This window comes from Salvia hispanica, chromosome 6, assembly GCF_029641045.1.
Source record: "Salvia hispanica isolate PSC_SH4W2 chromosome 6, Shi_PSC_v1, whole genome shotgun sequence".
Lineage (NCBI taxonomy): Eukaryota > Viridiplantae > Streptophyta > Magnoliopsida > Lamiales > Lamiaceae > Salvia > Salvia hispanica.
Genome location: NC_142697.1, coordinates 28,114,758 through 28,130,911, shown reverse-complemented (window position 1 = coordinate 28,130,911; position 16,154 = coordinate 28,114,758). Strand labels below are relative to the sequence as shown.

At 34.4% G+C, this 16,154-nt stretch overlaps 2 protein-coding genes across 4 annotated transcripts; one reads left to right on the top strand and one right to left on the bottom strand.

Annotated features, from left to right (window-relative positions):
* The first annotated feature begins 2,988 nt into the window (after positions 1-2,988).
* Positions 2,989-5,785, top strand: LOC125207797 (auxin-responsive protein IAA26-like). Of its 2 annotated transcripts, XM_048107292.2 has the most exons (6): positions 2,989-3,379; positions 3,538-3,915; positions 4,377-4,642; positions 4,743-4,890; positions 5,284-5,348; positions 5,472-5,785. In XM_048107292.2, coding segments are annotated over exons 1-6 (897 nt in total). In that variant the 5' UTR covers positions 2,989-3,377; the 3' UTR covers positions 5,510-5,785. The 2 variants fall into 2 exon arrangements, with proteins under 2 accessions (XP_047963249.1, XP_047963248.1); XM_048107291.2 differs by having other exon boundaries at positions 2,990-3,915.
* Positions 5,786-6,162: 377 nt separating this feature from the next.
* Positions 6,163-12,491, bottom strand: LOC125207795 (nuclear poly(A) polymerase 4-like). Of its 2 annotated transcripts, none has more exons than XM_048107289.1 (12): positions 11,919-12,491; positions 11,764-11,841; positions 10,464-10,571; positions 9,911-9,973; positions 9,670-9,831; positions 9,152-9,265; positions 9,015-9,077; positions 8,582-8,911; positions 8,314-8,478; positions 7,264-8,175; positions 6,863-6,939; positions 6,163-6,753 (listed from the first exon to the last, which is right to left on the bottom strand). In XM_048107289.1, exons 1-12 carry the CDS (start codon positions 12,054-12,056, stop codon positions 6,729-6,731), a joined length of 2,235 nt encoding a protein of 744 aa, XP_047963246.1. In that variant the 5' UTR covers positions 12,057-12,491; the 3' UTR covers positions 6,163-6,728. The 2 variants fall into 2 exon arrangements, with proteins under 2 accessions (XP_047963246.1, XP_047963244.1); XM_048107287.1 differs by having other exon boundaries at positions 6,163-6,759; positions 11,919-12,490.
* Between the last annotated feature and the right edge of the window lie 3,663 nt (positions 12,492-16,154).

Sequence of the window (16,154 nt, the reverse complement as noted above, 5' to 3'; positions counted from 1 at the left end):
GATTATTATTATAACTAATTCTCTCTAACGAATAAAACTGATTGTGATGAGTCATGCACGCATGAGCAAAAAGAAATAGCACTATAATGTACTCAAATATTAAAAGATGTGTAGTCATTATCAAAACCAAATCTAATCCGACTTCTAAACCCCTAATCATAGCTTATATGAAATAAAATAAGTTGAAACGACGCTTTTTTACTTTTGTGTGTTAATTTTTTATTTATTCCTTTGTAGATGCAATGTATCACATTATACGATAATCAAGAACATAGCATTTAAGGAATCATCATATCATTCGAAAAAATATCGATCTTTGATCTTATCATCACCTTTAGCTTTTTTAAAGAAACATCATCATATATTTATTCAGAATAAATAAAGGATGTGAGGGCAAACAATTCCCACGTTAAGGAATGAACAAGAGTTGTAAGCATATAAATGGGTTACCTCAACTCCATTAATATGAGGCCTTTGGGGAGTATTCCAAGAACAAAACCGTGAGGACGTTGCCTAAAACGGACAATATCATACGAATGTAGAGTTCGGGTGTGCGCCACCGATCCCCAACACAGGAAAAGAATTTGGACTTGATGTAATTTTCATATGTTTATAAAATAAAATCTAAATAGGTTTCAAGGACTTTATTGTTTTATAATTTCTTTAATTTTATATCAAATATGTTTCTGAAATTATTTTTAAATCTTGATCTATAGAAGATTCATATTTCTTTTTGAAAGATTTAGCAGTCTTTTTGATGACCTGATCGAGAGAGTACGATACATTAGTGTAAAAGATTGAGTTGGATCTGTAAGGTTGGTTAAGGTCCGGTCGAAAGGTGTTCTTACTTCTCTTACAACCCTTTCTTATTGTAAGATTATCAGACGTCACGACATGACACTTAGACATACATAATTGATCAAGAAGACATGGCCGAGAGGTTGTATTGGGTCCTTTGTCTCCATGAAAGACAAGTTAGGGCAGTCGAGCATTCCCCTAAAGCCATAGTAAATTGCGTGAGATCTTCTTAGGTAAGACCCATTGAGATAGAATGTTCATCCGTGTCTGACCCTAAGATATGGATCACCCAAAACATGTTAGCATATCTAGCCGTGGTTGGAACAACACATAAAATCCAACCACTTATCTACTTCATTGCCTCCAACCCTTTCTCGTACCTCTATTGAAACATAATGGTTTCATGTTCTTTCATCGATTGGCCATTCCTCTCCACCCATATCTCTTAGTTTTTTACAAAAATTCAATATTTTAATATTTTACTTTATTCTATCTTTAGCTAACTTAATAAACACCAATTTCTCCGTATCGGAAAGAAATATCTCACGACTGGAAATAAAATGTAGCAATGTTTTAAATTTTTTTATGTGATGGACACTTTATAATAGGGTGCAAGTCAAGTTGCTTGACTTTAGGGGAACATTAAGCGAACAAGCCTACCTATTGGACTAAAAATAGTTTTTGATATTAGATTGCCTCTAGTAATCTCAATTGCTAGTGCTTTTCTACCAATCAGAAATATAGAACCAATCAATAAAAAATGAAAATACATGGGGATAAATAGGGGACACATATATAAAAGCATGGAAACATATTAAATATGAAGAGTCATGGCACTAACAATTACTCCACTAATAATTAAATACTCCAATAATAGTAGTATTGAGAGTAGTACTTACTTCATATTGGTCTTATTTGGCCCAACTTCTTGGAGGCCCACAACCCACAAACCAAGTGAAATCATTTTTCATATTTAAAGTGGATGCTTGACTACGGTCTACGTATAAAGTCGAATATTCAACTGTCGACATAAAAAAATGAGAGGTAATACATAAATAACGATGATAATGGGTCTAGATTGATTAATGTTTAATGGAGTAACAATTTCATAAGAATTCATTCCAAAACCGTAGACACATTGTTATGTTTAATATCCCACAATATTTTTTATTCTCATTTTTTACCTTTTCATCACATTTTACTTTCATTTTACACCCCCATTTATCACAAAACCAAATACTACAATCTACCATTGTGTACAGGTATATTAAGTATTAACTAACTTTAACAAAGATGGATTCTTTCTCCATATACAAAAAAACACGATCTAAAAATTACTACTACTACTAAAATCCGCATCACATCAAAATGTAGATTATTTATTGTAATGGAATATTTTATTTGGAAAATTAATCAAATGCGAAAACCAACAATTAGAATACGATTGAACCCAAGTTGGCGACGTACTTTTTCCTTTTCCCACAACCACAATTTCGTAAAACGAATAAAAAAAATGGAGAATGATTAATTGATAACTGTCATTTTAAATAAAAAAGAAAAGATGGTGTAAATGCAATGGTTGACTTTTGACCCATACCGTAGGCCGTGCACACACCGTATCTTTAGCTCTATAGTTGGCTGTGGACGGAGAGTAGCTAGCAGACAATATCATAGGATCTGCATGTTTTTATTGCACTGCCTGCAAATCTCTCCCTCTCCGATCTTTAATTTAGTGGAGTACTAGTACTACAAAGATTTTAAAAGTTGATTTTTTTATGCTTAAAAATAATGACTCATTTAATTTAAAGATGTTCAGCAAAATAAGAATTGATTAAGTTGAGAGGAGTAGAGAGTGGCAAGCATTGACCCCCAATAAATCTCTCTTGCAAAGTGTTAGCATAATATTTGAGCTATTAACCCATTTTTGGAGGGTAAATTTGATAGCATCAAAGTGGAAGGGATTAAAGATCTTAACTTTTTACCACAAAATTAAAAGGGGTTGTTCAATACTAGCTCAATTATATCCACACGTCATTGATATTGAATGGTTTTGTAATTAAAGTTTGAGTCTTGATTAAGATAAGTAAGCATGATCTTGGGGTACTGTGCTGAATTACTAAGGAACTTTTGTCATTATATATATATATATGGAGTATATAATATGTTAAAGTGGAGTATTGTCTTGAAGATAGAGGTGAAAGTCAGCACGCTTTTGCTTGCCGCATCAGACAACGTTACATAGTTGGTTGCGTGCATTTCGTTCTAATTCCGTTTCTAGTTTTAGAGCTACTTCGATAGAAGAGAATCTCTCTACTTGTCTCCTCTCTCTCTCTCTCTCTTCCATTTCTCATGTCTCTGTAAAGATTTCAAGGGAGGGAAAGAAAGAAAGAAATCAGCAGCCTCAAAAGCATGATTGCATATTGCATCTCTTTCCGCTTGAGGCCCCTTTCCTTCCATTTCCATCATTTCTTTTTCTCCAAAAAGCTCCCTTCTTGTCCTTGACGACGCCCTGTTCGCCAAAAGTCCGCTCTTTTCCTCGTGCTGTCTTCGAAGAAGATCGGTTGTGGCTTTCCTCTCAAATGTGGGCTCTCATTACTTTAAGCCCTTCTCTCCAATCCCTTTAAAGCTTCGATCTTTACTGTGTTCTTGTTGTGATATAGTTTCTCACATAGTCATACACACTTCTCTCTCTCTGGTTTCCTCTCTGTGTGTGTTAATGGAGGATTATTCTAATTCAAGGGAAGATGAAGGGTGTCCTCAGCTGTTGGATTTGATTGCGAAAGGAGGAGAATGGGTGGGTAAAAGGGCAGTGGAAAGAAGCCATGGGATTTCAGAGGAGAAGAAGCTTGAGCTAAGGCTTGCTCCACCGGGAGGAGAATGGAGCTTTGAAGAAAGCAACACCACCATCTCTAGAGAGAGAGATGGACTTTTCTCTCTAGGCCATTGTCCTCAAAATACAGTCTTGAAACCTCCATCTCCATGGCAGCACCTCCAAACTTCATATCTCCATCCTGTCAGAAGGGAATCCTCACAGCTCTGTAGCAATAGAGCAGCAGCAGCAGAAACTAAGGCATTTTCAGCAGCAAATACAGCTGTGCACAACACTGCTCAGAAAAGGTGTTCTCACCTTTATCTTCCATTTTGCCTGTAGTTTTTGCCTTTTGTGCAAGAGTATATTCACTTTCTTTCTCTTTTTTCTCTCTCTCCCTGCATTTAATTGTTCATGTATCTTGTGGTCCATGCATTTGGCAGTTTTGTTTTACCTTCCTCATTTATTGTGCTTTCCCTTTCTCCTTGAATTCCCATATTCCCCTTCCTGTGAAAAGAATCAAAACCCTATCCATTTTTCAAGATTCTTGCTAATGTCTAATGATCTTGTAATTCATTGTATTATGAAAAATTGAATCTTTCATGCTTAGGACTTATCAAAGTAGTTTATTGATTAACTCTTATGCAAACCATTTTAATTCAATGTTGTGATTGTGTTATTATAAAATGGATTTTTCATGCTTTGGATTTAATATGGAGTAGTTGATTGATTAACTCTATCCTTTTCCTAATGATGCAAAAAAAAAAAGAACTGCACCTGCTTCAGTGGTGGGATGGCCTCCAATTCGTTCATTCAGAAAAAATATTGCCAGCGGCAGTTCCTCCAAACAAGCTTCGGACTCACCTGATGTTGCTCCGAGCAAGGTTTCGACCGTCGAAAACTGCTCAAGAACTCCCTTTGTGAAGATCAACATGGATGGTATCCCCATTGGGAGGAAAGTTGATCTGAAATCATACAATACTTATGAAAAGCTGTCATTTGCGGTTGATGAGCTCTTCAGGGGCCTTCTTGCAGGTCGGCCTTTGTTCAAACTAATACGAGTCGGTTTGAGCAATGCTGCGACTGAATAATGACTGATTCGAATGAGCTTTTTGTTTGTTTGATCCATTTGCAGTGCAGAAGAAATCGTGCAGTGATGGGATCATAGACGAGGGCGATGGAGTAGAGAAGATCGGCGGCTTATTAGACGGGAGCGGGGAATATACCCTCGTGTATGAGGATCATGAAGGTGACAGGATGCTTGTTGGTGATGTTCCTTGGCAGTAAGCATCTTTACATCCATGGATAGTATCCCTTAATTTTGTTAATTGTGTTTATTCCTGTGTCACATTTGGCTTGATTTAATTTAGTTTTATATAGTATGAGATGATGCAGATTTGATATATAATAATGTTGTTCATTTGGATTCTTATGCAGCTTAAATTCCTTTGCTTTTGTTTGATTCTTTAATGTGTTTGAATCAGACAAATGCTTCTTACATTGTCAAGTTAATGTCTGAAACTCTTTGGTAGTAAATATTTTAAAACCAATCCCATTGCAACATTAATATGACTAACTACTCATAGAGATCTTGTGCTTGCCTTCAAAAATGAATATTTATGGTTACATTCCAAATGCTTACTTTCATACTTAAGAAAAGTTTCTGTTATTGTTAGCATGTTCGTCTCAACAGTGAAAAGGCTTCGCGTGCTGAAAAGCTCAGAACTGTCTGCATTGTCTCGTGAGCTTTCTACTCCCTACTGACATCAAACTCCTTACTTGTCATGAAAAAAATCGAATGTGAGATATCTATCGAAGCTTGGTTTTAACGGGTGCCATTTTTGGATCGATGTTGCTATTGTAGGTGGACCTAAACAGGGAAAGATCTCCATGAACAATTAAGTGTAGCGAGGATGTCTAGTTTGTGTTTAGCATCGACTTTTTGAGGACTCGGAACTGGACTCATTTTCTTGTGTTTTTTCTGGATTCAAATGTATATTTTGAAGACCATATAACTGTTTATGCTGTTGAAACATTGGGCCATTTCTGGGTTTTGTAATGAAGGTGTAACTCAAAGCCTGTATGTAAAGAATTTGGACCTTTTACTCTGCTTTGGACGGTTTTGTATGTAATTTTTTTATTTCCGTTTGATTGTTGATATCTGTTTATTTGACTACCTATGAATGAAAACTTACTGAAGGGGTAATTTTTATTTCTCAAAGATTGTCAATTACAAATTTACAAGATTATGTAAAAATAAAGGAAGATGTGGGATAAGTTAGACCTTTATCTTTAAACATGAACTTTACATATGACTAGGCGTGTGATCTGGAACGTCGTGTGGCTTCCATTGGCTGAATTTCTAGACTTCGGCTCGCAGATACATATTAACGTCTGGTGGGATGAGGCCCGTATCAGTTTAAGCACATCATATATTAAAACTAAGTGACAATATTAAACAGCGCTATTGTTCGAAGATGGAGAGAATAATACTCCGTATACTCTAAAACCACACATAAGTTGCTACTCTGAAAACATATAAACACAAGTAGCCGTGCTGAGTAAAACGATATATAGAAGATGACGAACACGTCTTCATATGTTAATGATGTACAGATTCAAGTCTAGAGGATTGATTACAAGGACACTAAGGTGTAATCCTTATATCAACTAACAATGAAATGAAATACTCCATACCCTAACACTTCATAAAAAATCCTCTAGAACATACAAACGAACTCTCTTGGGTAACGGTATCATAATATAGCAGAACCTTCAACAACCATGCAAATACAAATCTTCACATAGTTAACGAAGTCAGTATAATAAGATCAATCTCTTTCCAGAGGAGTAACGGAATCACTTTGCACCATGGAGCCCTCTAATCCGAAAAACTATACATAAGGAATTCAAAATGTCCAGAGGGTGGTTTTCCTCAGATTGACGCTACTCGGTTTTCCTTCCAAGATTTCATGCCTGGAAACATTAAGAAACATATGAAAGCCAGCATTGAATACGGTACTTACCCGAGCTGCTGGCTTTCAGTCACGTGACACCAATCCAGGTAACTTAACTTCTTCTTTAGGCAGTGAATTGAAAAGCCTTCGTATCATCTTTACATTCAGGCAGTTGAAGTGAGGCTCAGCCTGTTGCTGCATTAATAGACAAAAGTAACAAAGCCAGAGCAGCATAAAGACGGTATTGTATAGAGGTAATTAAAAAGGAAATGTAATTTTAAAATTTCAATAAACATGCCTCATGACATTCTTCTCAACAGGTTCTGACCCAACTCCATCTACAGATTTGAGAACCATCGCGAGCGGCCCATTAGGCTTCATGTGAAAACAAAGCAAACAAGATTATGAATTCTGTTAGTAGTAATAATTAAAACATAATAATTCAATAGAATTCCACAATGTGGTTCATGGAAAAGCATGCACGTGTGACTGATAGAAATGTTAAGAATATATAGATACCATACTAACACTAGTCAAGAATAGCATAACTTCAGCCCGTGAAAATTTGAAGTTAAAATAAACAATAACCCAAGACTGTCGGAATAAATGGGCACATCATAAATCATATCAAATTCAAGTACAAAACAGCATAGCTCATGCATATTAAAATAAATGAACAAAGAAACTTATATCCAAAACCTGTAGCTTCTCTCTTAGTCCATTCCCAAGAACAGAAGCACCATTCTGACATCCATTATCCATAAGCAGCTGCGCACTAACCTCACTTGATCTAATTAGTGAAGATCCTTCATTATCAATCTCCGTATCCTTACTGTTACTGGTACTCAAATGTTGAGTAGTGCAAGAACTTGAGATGTTAGTAACGTCAGAAAATTCTGCACATCGCATCCCCTGGTTTGACTGCATCTGCATTGGGATTGAATACATCTCTTTATTGCAATCATCAAAGTGCAAGTCATTTCCATTACATCTGGTTTGCACATCCTCCATAACCACAGGGGCTACTTTGGCCATTTCATTGTTAGGCATAGATTCTACAATCACCGTTGGGCTCCCCTTTGTTGTTTCGAACACAGGAGTGCAACTGCCTCTCAATGAATCTCCCGAACAAATATACTCCGGTGAGACTGATACCTGCCTCTGAGGACTAATGGAGGGTCTCTTCTCAGGACTTTCCTCCAGCTCTGATCCATCACAGCTCCTCTTTCGTTTTGGGATCCTCTCAGCAGAGTCTGTCCTGCAGCCCTCATTGCCTTCACTAGAATTCTTATCAACTTGTTGCTGACTTAGTGATCGCGTATGTCGACTTCTTTTGTAGCCCTCTGGAAATACATAAGAGGGAATTTGCTTTCTACGAACATGAGAAACATATATATCCATCCCAGGCTTCCAGTACATGTATGAATTTATTTGATGTCTAAATTCATCAACAGTCTGACGGATATCAAACTGCTGGCCTTCTTTAATAACCTCTCCTTGCTTCCTTTGTAAGCCCATGAAAAAGACACAATGTGCACACTGCTTTGAGGAATCAACATAATCATGTGGGTAAGGATGACATTGTAACTTCCCAGTTGTATCGCGCTCTATCTGCATTTCCATTGGAAAACACAAATAGGAGAAGAAAAACCTTGATGAAACTTCCGAAACAGCACCAGGGTTCTTGTAAAATACATAAAAAAAACCACAATAATAAAATTTCTAGGAAACCAAAACAAAAGACATTACCATCAAAGTTAGCTGTCTCAGACGGGATTCAACCCAACCTCTCCAAGATCGCAAGTCATCAAGATCAGAAGCAATGATGTCGACCTGTAGATAGTTTTTATAGCTCTCGAAGAATAAATATGGTTCAAATAAAGCATTCCATCGCAACTTATTCAGCTCAATATCCTGTAGATGCAAATCAAAGACATCTGATTACAGGGCGGAAGTTGTAAGAGACCAATATTAAACTGCAAAACGACGGCATCAAAAAGGTACAAGAGTATCCTACCTCACAGATCTTTTTAGCAAACTGGAACTGCTCTGCCATAACCCGACGAGTACTATTTGAAACATTGTAACTGGAGTTCATGCATGGGTAGGAAGGGGTTATGATTGGCATGAGATGAGTTCGATCCCAAGGATTCTTACGAGGATCCCATACAGAATATCCAAGTTCATTATCCTCAATTTCACAAAGCATCACAGGATTTGGCCAGCGCCACATTGTATACACCCTGAAGAACCGAGAAACTAGCATACTAGGATTGGCTTTTGGATAAAACTGGCATAATCGAGCAACAAGAATAGCCCAGTTCACACCACCAAGAAACCCCATCACCTGAAATGAAATGGAAAGGGATACGTTGCAGGAATTAACAGATATACCAACTATTTCATGGCAATAGTACTACATTAGGTATTCTAAAGAAAACACAACTTACATTTGAATAAACACCACGTCTCTTAGCCCAGAACTTTAGGCATCGCAGAGTAATCCGGAAGTTCTGAGATTGCATGATAGTAAGATATGAGAATAAGGCGATTGGTAGACCACATCCATGTTTATTAGTATATGTACCTCAACATTTGGAACAACTTTGAGGATTTGATCAGCTACTCGGCATCCATTAAGGCTACGGACAGTTGGTTCGTCTATGTCATGCAACACCGAGATGTTTGAGATGTCCAAATCCTGCATACATTCATATTAAACTAATAGCCATTATTTAAAATTATAAAAAAATTAAAGCATATTTACTTAAAAGTAAGGTACAGCTCTGTTATACAAGCATGCAAAATAAGCAGAATGCAAATTTCTTTGGCTCATTTGTAATTCATCATGTGGTAGAAAATATGAAACTAGAATGACATTAAAAATAAACTAGACACTGCTAGAACAATAGCACAGTCACCCACATAAGAATGACGCATTAAAAAAAACTTTCCAAACTGAATTACACTTGTCTAACTGATGTGATAAGCCTGGTTTTTTACGTTAGGAAGCAAAAGAACTATATTTAGAACTCCTTTAGTATTAAAAGCATGCACAAACAAGAAATTTGTAACTATTTTGATGCATAAAACTTAAAAACTCACATCTGGAACGACCAACAGTGAAATACTTGCGTACAGAAGATCAATTGATATTCCATCAAGCTTGAATTTCATAACAGGGACGTGAGCATCAGGTACTGGTTGAAGTTCAGAAACTTCTTCCGTTTCAGCCAAAATGTTATGGAGTACAAAAAAGAAGTCTTCCTGTAAACAAAATATTCCGATGAACTCATACTATACATTTAAAGACCAGCTCCAGAATAGTAAAATCTTGACACTGTACCTCCCGGTTAACATAAGATGGCCCAATACACAATGTGTCAATGTCCGCACCAGGTCCATGAACCTGGTTAAATAAACCAAAACTTAGCAAAGACGCCTGAATCCTCAAGATATGCATTGAAAAACATGAAGCGGAAGATCAATTTGAAAGTAATTTAAGGATTAAAAGCACTACCAGGATAATAGCATACCCATAACTGTATTGCATCAGATACACAGCCAGCATAATTGAGTAAGATCTTACTATTGTTTAATCCCAAATTGGTATAGGATAGTATTAAATTTAAAACCTCTAATAGTTGCAATTATTATATTTTAATATGACTAATCAATCACTATGTTTATAAAGCCACTCAAGCAAACTGCATACAATTACTTGTAGTTGAAAATACAGCATTTTTCACAAATATTTTCGAAAGTTACAATCTTATATACAAGCCCCTTACACCAAGACATTCTCATAAAAAGAAGCAAAAGTAAAATACTCCAGCTTCAAGTGTAAAAAAAATGTTGTAGATGATGAAAATATCCAATAATGTATGTAAGCTACTTACACCAAGTCTATAAGAACCAAAAGTAAAAATAACAGCATTGGCATCTTCCACCATTTGATCGGTGTATCCCCTCAACCGAGTAAGCCCTTTCACCCAATCTTTCACAATCTACAATAGAGAATTAAGAATATAATAAGGTAACCTTGGAATAAGGATTATTATTAAATGTAACATAAACATATGCGCTAGCTAAAAACCAAAACTAGTATCCGTTTACACCAAATTGCATTAAGTATAAGGAAACTTAGAAATTATCACAGTAACCTGTATCAACAAACTCAAAACTAGACATTAATGTATACCTATTCAACATCCAATAGTTGGATTCTGGGAACTATAAACTTGCATCAACTCCTGTTAATAACAATCACCTATATGAAAATTCCACAGCTACTAGATTTCATATCTTTTCTTCCTACAAACATTGCAAGGTCTTCATTGCTATAAAGGGGGGAACAATGGATTGGGAATTTGCTGGATTCACTTTTAAGTTCCTCCCTCCGTCCCCCATTAGGAGTCCCATTGAGTTCCGCATGGGATTTAAGAAATATTAAGGAAATTGGATGGAAAAAGATAGTGGAATGTGGGAACCATTTTCATATATTAGTGCTATAATAAAATTTGGGTGGAATGAGTTAGTGGAATGTAGGGTCTACCTACCATTTATAGTAAAAGCGAACCGGGACTCCTAATGGCGGACACACTAAAATGGTAAACCAAGACTTCTAATGGCGGAAGGAGGGAGTATATATTAAAGCAAGAAAAACTTATATTTTGAGGAAAAACTGAATACATGAACATCTACTTCTGTCCATTTGTAATGCCAGAACCCTTCACTTATATGTATAGTTTAGTCCACTTTAGATGGTAAGCAGTCTTCTAGCCAGGGGCGCCTAAACCAATATACCATACAAGTCAAATTGCACCACAAGTTGCAACTGCATTCAGGTTTACAGTTTACAGGTCTACAAAATATATTGCACTAACTCTAGTATCTTCAAGAATTCTAAATACAACTCAAAAGCTATAGGACCAAAGGAAATAATCATAGAACAGTCTGATTATGACTGTAGGGATCTACCAGAACAATTGTTTATGTACAACCAGAACTACCATACAATTTCAGGGATTTAAATAGTACACTACACCCAAAGTCCTTTCAACTACCTTTACTACACATAGCAACAAAATTATAATAAATACATTGCTCTAGAGAAAAACTCTAATGTTCTATGGAAAATAATCTAATGCACATTAGATTAACTGAAGCTGCATTGATAGCGTTTATTTCCATCATTACCTGCTTAAGTCGCGCAAGAACCACTTCCCTTTTGGCAGATTCTTCTGCACTCTCGTAAAGCCCCGACTCCACCAAAAACTATAATCAAACCGAAACAAAGGCTTAATCAACCACAATAACTTGAAGTCAGACAGTATGTAAACAGTGCAACAAACCTTCTCCAACTCCCTACTCCTCTGAATATCCGCATCAATCGGACCAGCTAGCGACAAGGGCTTGGCCACTCCCCACTGCTTTGGCGGCTGCATTTTCTCTACCGGCGGAGATGACTTCAAACAATCCGACTCAACCATAACTCCACCTCAAAATCTCTTAGAGCCCTAAACCTAACCCTATCAAAAAACTAATCTCACCCCAATCAAGCGACACCAACACCCAAAACCCTAACCACCGATCCAAAGCCTTAAACCCACAATCGGTAAAAAACCAAAAACACCAGGAAATCAGCCTCGTATAACCGTTACCTTCAATCCAAACTCAGATCGCAGTATTCCGAATGCTCAAATAACCCCAAAATTCCTAAACGATCGATACCAAAACCGAACAAATAACCCTAGAAATCCAAACAAAATTCCGAAAAATTGAGAAAAACAAAGTGATAGATCTATTAGATAAACCCTAGCTAGAGAAATCTAGAGAGATTGAAGGGGTAAAGGAGCTTCGCCGGTTGAAGTAACAGCGGCGATTTGAGTTGAAAGTTAATGGGAAAGATATTTGTTTATTTCTTTTTTTTAGGGCTCACCACTATTTATATTTCTCTCTTTAAGCTGTATCCTTTCTGGATTAGTATTTTTTTTTACCATAATAAGGGTATAAAAGGAAATTGATGTGTCGGATTACTCGGAATCTACACTGTTCAGGGGTATTTTAGGTATTTAGTATCCCGTTAATCAGAATTTGATTTTCCGTAAATTAGTTTTTTCCTTGTGAGTTGAGAGTTAACTAAACTTTTTCCTTTCGTAAACTATCTTTATCTATGATGACAATTGAATATAAATTTTCCAAAAATTTTATCATAAAAATTCTTTATAAATACTGTTAAATATATTGAATCTTGACTTCCAACTTTTTCTTCCGAACATTCATTTTCCACGAAGGAAACAACTAATTTTCAATTAATAGTTTAATTTTGATGCATTGAACAAGTTTTATCGTTATTATGACTAAAATAATGCGATTTCACCAACACACCTATTGCAAAATTTAGCAAAAGTTTTAATAAAGATAATTGTATTTGTATATACATAATTGCTGACTAAAATATTTGAAATTCAAAATCCGATGTAAACTAAACCGAAATTTAACATTCGATTTGGAATTTTAGTTTGAATCATATTCATAAATATTTCGGTTGTTCGGATCAGATTAGATTAGTTATTTTGTAATTCAAAGTAATCTAAAATATATTTTTGTTACATAATACTATCATATATGTAACAAAAATATAATTTTGTCACAAACCTTATAAAACATTTGTGTTGAACAATTCTAAGGGTTGTTGGTAATAGATTTTCAAAATTTAGATTTTTTGTACTGAATTCTTGAAATTTTGTTATGTGTTTATGTAATTTTAGATTTTTCTAATCAACTCAGATCAAATTCATTCATCATAACGCTTTTGATTTTCGGATCGAATTGGATTGGATAAAATACCGATCCAAAATCTGAATGTCCGCTCCTAATAATTGCTTCTAAATTTAATATTAAATCCAATTAGTTTTATTTAAACTTATAATTTAATGAAATATGTATAATTTGCATATTAAATTTTCCCATACTAAAATTTCAAATTACATCCTTTAAAAGAAGTTGTAATTTTTTCAATTACACAATCTATGAATCTCAAAACATAATAAGTACGATAATTATTTATAAACATAGTGGCATAAAAATCGACATTCACATGGAATTGGGCCGATATATAATAATGATAAATTAATAATCAGTGAAGACCAACGTACATCACCGAACAATATTATTTTCCTTTGTGGGCCAAACCACATGAGTACTCGGCCCAATTTGGGTTCAATTAAATACTCTCTGACAATAAATTTGAAAAGAAGAAAATTCAATCATGATTTTTAGTTTGATAAAAAGTTAGCAGTGTTATTTTTCCAAATTACCGCAGAAAGATTATTATGTAAGTACTATGTTAATTAATTTTAGGAGGGTTCAATTTGCAAAATTGTATCTCGGATCAAATTTGTAATGTGTTTGGTTCATTAGATTCAATTTCACAATTCAATTCTAGATGGATAATTATGAGATAATTAGTTATAGCTAACCCGCTATTGCTAAAATAATCTCACAACTTAATTTTAGATTATAACTTGATATTATTTTATCTAGAAAACTGAACACCACCTTAAAGTACTAATTAATACTCATGGAAAAATTTGAATTATAAAAATACAATTTATATCTATTTTTCACAGCCTATTTTTATTCCTACCGTATAATAGAGGGGATCCAATTCCAAATGATTATCCCCTAACAAACATCATGATTAATATGGAGTATTTAAATTTGGATGTAGACTGGTCAAACATACCATAAGCATAGTACACAGCCACCTAATTTTGTAACCTTGAAGTTGGCATAAATTTGTTCACGAGTTTCCCCTTTATACACTCCATTTTTCCAACATATAATTTTAAAAAATATAATAGGCCATTGTTATTTAAATTACAGTTTTATTTATTTATTTTTAGTGTATCATATAATACTCATAAAATATTATCTTTTCATTTTTTTTCAATTGTCTTAAACAGTCAAAATAAAAAATAGTACTATAGCAGAAAATCAAATAAATATGACGTTCGTTTGAAAAAGTCTTAAATATTGCAAAAAAAATCAATAAAATTATATCGATTTTATGGACGTTTGGTGATATTTTTAAAAATATGAACCACGGATAATATTAGTGCATTTTCAGAAATTAAAATTTGTAGTTATCTTACAAATATTTTGACCTTGTTAGATACATGTTCTGTTCCGATTAACATATTTTATTTTAACGACGCATCCATTGATTTAACTCAAATCTATGAATAGTTCAATCTAAAATGTTACTGTACAATAGTTTTGATAAGTATTCAGTTGATATAATTTCACGTACTTAATCTAATATGTGATCTCATTTATATTGCACACTCGTATCATTATTAAATACTCCTCCTTTCGTCCACGAATAAAAGTCTAATTTCTTTGTGGCGCTAATTTTAAAAAATATAAAAGAAAAGTGAGTACTATGCACGATGAAATTGATATATAAATTAAATGGTAAATTTTGCAATCAATATGAGAAATTTAGATTTTAACATGTGGAATTGTTCGCAATTATCTTACGGGTAGAAAATCATAAATTTTGTATTTGTATTGTAGTTCAAATCAATTAGAAAAATCATAAAATTTGGATCTTTTTCACAATTATTTCACGGGTAAAAATTTATGATCGCTTATAATATATTATTGATGTTTTTCACTCATACAAGATACACCACTAATAATTAAATTTCATAAATTCTTAACAATTTTACCCGATTATTTGATCTATTGCAACAAGAAAATCATAAGTTTATTGTAAATACGAGGCTTAACAACTCAACTCGGTCAAATTCAAATTTATAAAATCTCATAAGTATTTTATTGTTTGCATTCGACATTATTGTACATATATTAGTCCAGTCATAGCTATCAAAACGTGTCACACAACTCCTATCGTGAATATTCTAAAGTCATCCAGTAATTAATTACTACTCCCTGTCCATTACTAGGAGTCACATTTCTTGACTGCACGAATTTAGGTAAAGGTGAGACCCTATTACCATTTATGGTAAAAGTGAACCGGGATTCTTATTCGCACACGGACTAAAATGGAAAAACGGGACTCCTATTCGCGGACGGAGTAGAATCACGCATCATTTTTATCATTATTCTTAGAGATATAACATTCGCATCTACAACCTTACACTGATATTAGTATTTCTAATTTATTTCTTATTCAATTAAAATATGCAATTTAATTAAAGTACAAAATTCATTAAAATCTAAAATTTATCAAATTAAAATCCTTATATATTATTGGATGTAAAAATTTTACGTAATGTGAAATCATTATCATTTACCACCATGACACAAATGCTTCCAAATCGTATTTGTAATCGATCTTAGAAAAACAAAGAGGATAACTGTAAAACTAAACGCTCATTTGAAAAAAAAAAGAAGAAAAATTGATGTCCACTTGCACGTCTAGCGTGTTACGTGTGGGCATCATGACTATACTTTTCAATGGTCACATAGTGAGTCGAGTGACACCCCGTCCTCCTTTGCTCTATTAAGCGACGCCCATTACTCCGCACCATCTGTAACACATTTTGCAATTATTCCGT